This window comes from Pan troglodytes, chromosome 3 (genome assembly GCF_028858775.2).
Source record: "Pan troglodytes isolate AG18354 chromosome 3, NHGRI_mPanTro3-v2.0_pri, whole genome shotgun sequence".
Classification (NCBI taxonomy): domain Eukaryota; kingdom Metazoa; phylum Chordata; class Mammalia; order Primates; family Hominidae; genus Pan; species Pan troglodytes.
This window is the reverse complement of record NC_072401.2, coordinates 122,948,810-122,957,419: the sequence shown is the minus strand read 5'-3', so window position 1 is coordinate 122,957,419 and position 8,610 is coordinate 122,948,810. Positions and strand designations below refer to the sequence as shown.

Below are 8,610 nucleotides of genomic sequence, written 5' to 3'. Positions count from 1 at the left end.
TTGTTGTTAACATAATTGTAGGTTTATATAATTTAACTTTTAATAATAGCTGGAATTTAAAAATTGGTTTACAAAATTTAACAATCAGCTCCTGTGAGTCATTACGAGCCAGCTCCAGCATACCACTGCCTATGAAGTGGATCAATATAATGTTATTGAGAGAGAGACAAAGAGAAAATGAAAGAAAGATTCTTCTCACTTATGCACTAAGATGCTTGATGGAGAGGCCTAGGGCCTGGAAATTTTGTACAATAGCTTGTAGCATTGGGGGCCCTTCGTAATAGAATAATAACAGTATCTGACATTTATATAGCAAAACACATTTTTATTTAACATTTTCTCATTTTTGAGCCTCACAACAAATCCAAGGGAAAGATAAGCAAGGCATGTTACAGATGAGGGGACTGAGAGTCACTGAGCAAAAGTGACCACTGACAGAGCTGACACTAGAATCGGGTCCATGAGACTTGCAGTTCACAGACTGTTTTCATACCACCCTGTCTCTTTGAACCCCTGTCATCCCTGGAGCAGCCACTTATTACAATCTGGGATGTTGTCAGCCCTCATCCCCAGAATTCAGTCCAGGAGGCAATTCTGCATCTTCACAAATAAAGAATAAAATAAAGTTAGGCCTACAAATGGGCAATGATAGCTGGCTGTATTAACAGCTGTCATAGCCGACTCTAAGATGAGCCCCAGTGATCCTTACTCCTTGGCGTTCGTGTCCTTGGACTCCTACCCTGAATAGGGCTGACCTGTGTGACCAGTAGGATATTGCAGAAGTGATGGCACGTGACTTCTGAAGCTGGCGGTAAAGGGCACTGCAGCCTCTGCTTTGTTTTCTTTCATCACTTGTTCTGGGGGAATCCCGCAGCTGTATTGGAAGCACCCATGGAAGGGAACTGAGGCCTCCCACCAACAACCAGCCCTACCTGGCAAGCAGTGAGTGAGCCACCCTGGAAGTGGATCCTCCACCTCTACACAAGCATTCAGCTGAAGGCAGACCTGGCTGACATCTGAACGGAGCCTCATGAGTAACCCGACACCAGAATCACCCAGCCAGTGCTCCCACATTTCGGACCCACAGAAACTGTGAGAGATGATCAATGTTTATGCTGTTTGAAGCCACTAAATTTGGGGGTAATTTGTTCTGCAGTAATAGATACACTGAACAGCTTTTAAAGCTGCGCGATATGGGCTTTGGGTCACGTCAACCAGATACAGAAAGGCTTTAGGGACTCAAGAAACACTTTGAGTAAACTTGTTTTCCTCTTTTCACCAAATAAACTGAATTTGAGGCCAATATTTGAAATCTTTGTGCTATATAACTTCTGAAATACATTGTATTCTTAATGCGTTTCCAAGTGACCTGTTGTCCATAGAAAAGTACACTCAACACTGAATGCATCTGCTACTCTGAAGAGCAAGACAGCTCGAACTGGAATTCACTCAGACACCTCATAGCACGAAATCATCTCATAGCCTTTCAGACCCCATCTTCACTGCCACCTTTCATTCTTTTGGGTCTCTGGGCCATGACATCCCCTGTCCTTTCGGAAAGCAGGAACGGAGGGATATAACGAAATAAATTAATTGGGAACGCAGCGGGGCTAGGGACCCTACTGGATGTTGGGGGTGGAACTTTTAAATCATTTGCAAAACACCAGTCCCGACCTCCCCTGGGAGACTGAGCTGTTACCTCTTCTGGCGTCCCTGCCCGCGGAAGTTCGCTCCTAGGGAAGTCGCTCGCGTCCTCAAGAGCACCTGAGAGGATCTCGGCGAAGCGGAAGGCTTTGGTGCCAGCTGGGAGAGTCTGCGCCGGATTTCCTCAGCTCCTTGGCGCGTTTCCTCGGAGCCGGGGGAGGCAAAGCACGGACCCCGGAGTCGGCGCCCATAGCGGGACGCCCTCGCGAGGGGCGGGAGTGCGGGGAGGTGGGTGTGCGGGCGGCGCGCTCGCCCTCCAGCTGCAGCCCGCGCGGAGCGCGCAGGGCCAGCGAGCGCCGGCGCCTCCAGCATGGAGTGGGAACTCAACTTGCTGCTCTACCTGGCGCTCTTCTTCTTCCTGCTCTTCTTACTTTTCCTCCTGCTCTTCGTGGTCATCAAGCAGCTGAAGAACTCCGTGGCCAACACGGCCGGGGCGCTCCAGCCCGGGCGCCTCTCGGTGCACCGCGAGCCTTGGGGCTTCTCCCGAGAGCAAGCGGTGTGACCCGAGTGCGGGCACTGGCGGGAGGGCACCGAGCTGCGCGGGCGCTGGGCTGGGTCTCCGCCTCGATTCTCCGTCCTCGCGGCCTCCCAGCTTCCAGGTGCGGGGCTCGGCGACTCTGACGGGTCCGTTCCGGCGTGAGGCGCAGGGACCCGCGTCTCCGCTCCTGTGGGAGGCCCGGGGCTCGCAGCGCGTTCGGGTGCCAGGGACGGTGGGTGTATGGGGTCTGGGCTGGCGCTGTGCTCTTCGAGAGGGACCCTAAGCTGTTCCAGGGCTGGGAGAGATGGCGAAAAGAGAATTCGCCCTTTGGAGCCGGAATGACTTTGGACAACTGCAAGCTCTTTTCTGTCCAACTGCATTTTAGTTATACCCAAGGAGTGGAAAAGTAAATTATTCGGATAATGCAGTTTAGCCACTTTCGAACAAAATCGAAGGTTAACCTGAATATCCACATTTTTGAGAAAGACTGTGTGGGCTTTGGGACGGGTGGCAGGAGGAAACAGGGCGCACTTAAAGTATTTTAAATATTGCTTTAAATATTTTTGCGCTTTGAGAGATGGTAAATGGGGTTCGTCTGGTGGTGCTGGGGTGGGGCGTGGGGGAGAGAAGATTCAGTCGCCCATTTGGAGGGAGGAATCCCTTCCTCCCGGTGATCCTTACTCATATTCTAGCCACCAACCACGGTTAGTGCCTGCGGATTGCCGTGCAGGGTAGGTTTCGAATCTGGGACAGCGGATGGTGAACGTTACAGTGAGAGTCATTTGGAAGATGCCTTAGGGTTGGCCGGTACGTGACCTTTTGGGTGATGGCATGGAGGGCCGGCTAAAAGAGGTACTGTTTGCATAGTGTAGGGAAACAGGAAAAAGGACGGAGAGGCGGGTCTGTGGTTTCAGGTTAAATTACTAGAGCTTTTGCAGAAGATGGGCGGGCAGGAGCAAACTCGAGTATCAGTATGCCCTAAGTACCCTCTCGCTAATGTTAGTTTGGGAAATATCTTCATCCTTCAGTAGCTTTTCCCTAGATTTATGTCGTCTCTCTTTCTAGAGCCGAGCTGCTGCCCTTGACTGGTGCTCAGGGGACCACAGCTGCAATGACAGTTTGGGCCTGCAAAAAGAAGGCTGGAACAACGGGAGATGGAAGCTTTCTGCAAATGGTAAGTTGGGATGACGCATGGTTTCACGTTGGCCTTAGTTATGACTAAATTTCTAAAGATCCAGGGCCTAAAAACATGTTGGTTCAGGATGGGGGAAATGGGTACAAGGAAGGAAAGGGCACTCTCCCACTCAAATCCGGTGAGCTTCTACCAGATCCACAAAGCCAAACTGACTCCTAACTCATTGCAAGAATCAGTGTCTTAGTAGAGGATTGTGGAAATTTGAATGAGATGTCAGGAGTGTTTGCACTTTTAATAATCATTCGGCCCTTTTGAAAAACAGTGCGGGGGTTCATGGGGTGAAATATGTGATGCAGATATACTCAATCTTCAGTAAGGGAAGATTTGGGTTTAGTCATGTCAGTGTGGGATAAGCTAAGTCATAACTATAGTATTGAAAATACTAATTTTAGACACAAAGACCATATAGAGAGGCTAAAAACAATGAAATACTAAAGTTTGCCTAAGTTGATAATATAAAAGTGAAGTGTAAGACAATTATTTTAATGCTTCAAAGGAAAAATAGTCTCAGGTGAATAATTTTGGCCCAAGACATTAGATAATTTCCCACTTTCTATTTCACTCTCCCCAAATAGGCCTGTTCTTAATGAAGTAAGTGGTTTACTTTAATTATTATGGTATGAACAAATCCTCACCTCTTTATCAGAGTTATGGTAAGACTTGATTTGAATTCCCAGTTTGAACTCCCTGAATCAACTGCAGTGATTCTGTATTGTGCTTTGAACAATAGTTCTCTAATTGGTTGATATCTCTGCAGTGGCATTTAGTTGAAAGGTTGTATGGTTAATATGGACATTGAAGATGAGTGTGGGAGTAATTAATTAGCAATTATAGTTGTTTGTAAGGATTGAAAACAATCATTTCACACTTTAGAATAACCAGAGTGGAAATTATTTTAACCACATGCTTGGCTTCTTGAGTGTGCAATCCTTTAATCTTCCTAGCAGCACCACTGGTATCCATGAATTTAACCTGCCCATCATTCTTCCTAGACAAGAGACTATTGAAAAGTCAGGGTGAGTAGTTTATTACCATCTCAGTATTAATCCAATCTCTCAGCTGGTTCTACTGACTCAGGTTCCTAAGAAAGCAGGGGTGCCTTTCTATCTTGTATCCAGGGCCATTTTATTAACTCCTTGTAATCAAATTCATTAATGACCAAGTTCCCATTTATCCAGGCCACAATGAATATTTCTTCCTATTACTCAACCTCTGCTTGGAACTTGACTCTAAGCTCTGGGAATTAAGGTAACTCACATTTGCTCTTAGATCTTGCTGCTGTTGATCTCCTGCCCTGTACTTGCTTTGTTAGAGACTCTGCTTTTGAAACTTTGACAGCTGTAGATGAGCTGTCTTTTGCTGTTTATTTATTTATTCAATCATCATTTTTCCAAGACCTGACATAGACTGATCTCTCAAATTAGAACTACTTTCAAACTCACAATTTTGGCCACCTTTATGCATTTTTGGCTTAGATCAAATACTCTGACACCCACAATGGTCTAGGTTGCAGGCTTCTACATGTTGGCTACTCCATCCCCTGACGATCCCCTGTTCTGACAATCACTATGTGCCAAATCTATTTTTAAAGACTGTATAAATATGAGCTAGACATTAAAGCACTTGAAAAGTCAAGAACATTTAAAATAACTGCTTATTATATAAATGTAACTTGATTATAGAAGATTCCTGTGTTTTATTTTCAATAAAAAGGTTTTTAGTGATTCTTCAGCAATGTTAGAAGGTGACTTGAATTTCTTACATTATAAGGAAATGAGCCATAATTCTATTATGTAATATTTGTATTTTATTTCAAATGTTATTATTTCATCATTGTTTCTAAATTTCAGGTGTTCAAAATGGCTTCAGATCTTGTCAGGACAATCTTGGTTGTTGCACTAATTTCCAAACTTGTAAGTGCAATGGATCTGCAGTTCTACTTGGCAAGATAACCATTTTAAGTTGAATGAGAATGACATCACACTCACACCTGCAAAATCTAAAATGTCTAATAAAGTAGATTCCTATGTCTGAACTTCAATTTTAGGGCACAGCTGTAGATGCAGAACTGATGCCATCTGGTGCGATTCTACAGAATAAGAGAGAAAATTTACCCAGAGTGTGCCATGCACTGGCTTTTCTGGGAATGGCAAGGTGCCAGGATTTGTTTTTGGTTCGCTTGCAGGGGTGGAAACTTGGAACTAGGTGAGTAAAAAATATGAAATACTCTATTTTTAGTTTGACATTCTATATTTCCAATTTTGTCTATAGTTTCAAAATCAGTGCAATAGAGTTAAATTTTAAATGACCAAAATTTTAAAGTTTGTAAATGGTTAAACCATTTAGAATAGCGGGAAATGTTTGTTGTTTTCTAAGTCACACTTACTAATCTAGAGACTGTTAGAACACTAAAGATACTAATGTAGTGCATAAGGTATCTACACAGTGCTGTACTTTGTTTTTAATTTTTACAGCTACTCTGAGATATTCGTGCACATTTAAGCTAAATCCACAATTAAAACTCTAGGATCATTAGAATGTCACTGTCAGATGTCTGTGTCACATACAAGAGAAGGTTAAGAATTGAGTTGTAAATCTTTGACGTAGTTTTTTTTTTTGTTTGAATCAGTGAAATAAATTTCTCAGTCCTCCACTTTTTATTTTGTCTACACAAAATAAATAATGTTATGGGTTAATAATGATCTGATTAAGTATCTGAGTCATGAGCATCTTCCCATACCGGAAGGTGGATTATCAGAAGGGCGTTCAGACCCAGTAATCAGAACCTAATAAGCATGCAGAAAAAGCTTTCTGATGGATTAAGGTTAAAAAAACCTTGTTTTTTTCCTTAATAGTAGCCTTTTTATATAATAAGCCCAAACATTTCTGCCATTCTTGGTCTGTATAGACAGATCCTGAAGACATGGGTGGGTTTGAGCTAAAACCTTTATCTGCGACTTTTGTTTTATTAGTATGACTCTGAAGTTACTTGAATTTATTGAACAGGTACAGATTCTTCAAGCAAGATGTCTTTTCCTTTCAGATGAAAAATCACACTTTCCTATTGGGAATCAAGATGAATTTTTATCTTGATAATGGAATAGGAAGTTCTGGACTGAAGAGCAGCTTAAATAAATTAGAGGGTTTGTTCTTTTCTCACAGAACAAGGAGGTTAGAGGCAGGCAGCTGCTGGTGCTGATTCAGCAGCTCACGGGTGTCAGGCTTAATTAAGGTGGCTGCTGAGGTTCCCTTGGCTTTTTCCTCCAGGTTCCAAGATGGTCCCCGCAGTACCCCACAAGAAGAAGGAGGAAGCCCACAGAGAAAGCGGAGCATGCCAGTTCAAATCCACTTCCTTTTAAAGAGCTTCCTCAGCAGCCCAATAACTTTTGCCTTCATCTCATTGGCCAGAACTGTGTCATTGGCTACTGCTATCTGCAAGATTGTCTGAGAAATGTAGTTTTTGTAGCTGGATATATAACTGCCTTTGACAAAAATCCAGTTTCTCTTGATGAGGAAGAAGATGGTGGTGGATCTTGGGAGGACAACTAACATTTTATGCCCTGGCTACAAAATACAGTTGCAGAGGAGCATAAAGTTCAAAAAGATCAAAACTCTAGTTCCTTCACAACTGTCAAAGCTCCAAGCAGCACTGCTCCCCTCTGACAGAGTGAGCAGAGTGAAGGCATGTCAGGTGTTCTCACAAAACTCTTGACAGGGCTGACCTCTCTCAGTCAATATCCTTGTCTCACATCAGGATTTTCTAGAGGGCCCTGGGTACCTGTGCACTTCCTTGGTGGCTATAACCTCTTTGTGGAGGGTTGGTGTAGGATAAAGAATGTTCTATTACACTGCTCCCTCATCTGCATCATTTCTCTCCTCTCTAATTTTCCTGTCAGTTATATTTTGGTGGAGTCTGGGTTTGTGTATTTGATTCCTATAAAAAGACCATCGCTTTCATGCATGGAGGAGGGGAATCTACGCAAAGAAAGGCTACCTTACTCCTTTCTGTGACTCCACCACCAGTCTAGGAATATCCTGGGAGAAGAATTGCCTCTCAAAGCTGCTTCTATAAGCAGCCTACATCCTAGCTAAGCAAAGAAGAAACACTTCCCACATCTAGGGCTGTCTAAAAGAACTTTCTGTGATGACAGAAATGTTCTATATCTGCAGTGTCCAATATGGTAACCATATAGGCACATGTGGCTAGTGAACACTTGAAATGTGGCTAGTGTGACTGAGGAAGGAAAATTTAAATTTTGTTTAATTGTAATTAATTTAAATTCAGATAGCCAAATGGGGCTACTAGCTATTGTGTTAGATAGCACGGTATACTTTATTCTCTTTCTTGTGTTGTAGAACCAGCTGGGAGAGGTGTGGGTCAGTCATGGGCTTGATATCCCCTGGTCTTCACTATTCTAGCTTGCCATTGAATTTGTCTCCCAGAGGAAAAAAAAGAATGGTATTTGGAATTAAATTCAAGATGTTAACTTGACATCTATATATTGCACATATTCCTGTATAGTGAATGGATGATCTCCTGGGAATAGTTCCTGTGACTGATTTTAGTGATAATTGATCATGAAGAAATGGCAGTACTGCTCCACTTCACCTTCCTAGTGACTATTATGTGTTCCTAGTCAGAGTGACTCAGCAGAGATTATTTTGTTCTCTTGTGCAATTTATTCTGTGTCATTTTATTTTTGTAATATTGTGGCAGCTAAATGATTATTCTGTGTATGTTTTTCAAAATATTAGGTGGCTTATATTTTTTAAAAGGCTATGAAATAAAAATAAACTATATGTAACACAGTTTTTAATGTGGCTTTTTATTGGTGAGTTATTATTACGAAACTTTGTTAACGGTCAATTAGAATGAGATTCATAGATAGAAATATTTAGTTTTATGTTAAATTTACTTTTTAATGGGCAAATTTATATGCCAATTAATGTTATCTTCTTGAAATATTAAATGATTCTTCCATTATATTCAGAGTTTGGATAAAGTATGAGGGTTGTATAGTATTACTGGATTAATTCTTTTCTCATGTATCTGGTTGTTTCATCACACTAAGCATCACTTGGTCCTTATTTCTCTACAAGTGCCCTGTTTTGGGTTGTTTGTCTTTTGTTATTGAGTTATAGGAATTCTTGATATCTTCTGGACACTAGTCCTTTATCAAATATATATGCTTTGCAAATATGTTCTCCCACTTTGTAGCTAGCCTATTCATTT

At 42.3% G+C, this 8,610-nt stretch overlaps 1 protein-coding gene across 8 annotated transcripts; it reads left to right on the top strand.

The window, feature by feature from the left end:
- Positions 1–1,907: 1,907 nt before the first annotated feature.
- Positions 1,908–8,189, top strand: TMEM155 (transmembrane protein 155). Of its 8 annotated transcripts, XM_063808466.1 has the most exons (7): positions 2,225–2,303; positions 2,875–2,989; positions 3,248–3,356; positions 4,325–4,393; positions 5,228–5,290; positions 5,425–5,582; positions 6,645–8,189. In XM_063808466.1, exons 5-7 carry the CDS (start codon positions 5,237–5,239, stop codon positions 6,823–6,825), a joined length of 393 nt encoding a protein of 130 aa, XP_063664536.1. In that variant the 5' UTR covers positions 2,225–2,303; positions 2,875–2,989; positions 3,248–3,356; positions 4,325–4,393; positions 5,228–5,236; the 3' UTR covers positions 6,826–8,189. The 8 variants fall into 8 exon arrangements, with proteins under 8 accessions (XP_063664534.1, NP_001371207.1, XP_016807630.1 ...); NM_001384278.1 differs by lacking the exon at positions 2,875–2,989 and having other exon boundaries at positions 1,917–2,303; positions 4,322–4,393; XM_016952141.4 differs by lacking the exon at positions 4,325–4,393 and having other exon boundaries at positions 2,214–2,303.
- The last annotated feature ends 421 nt before the right edge of the window (positions 8,190–8,610 follow it).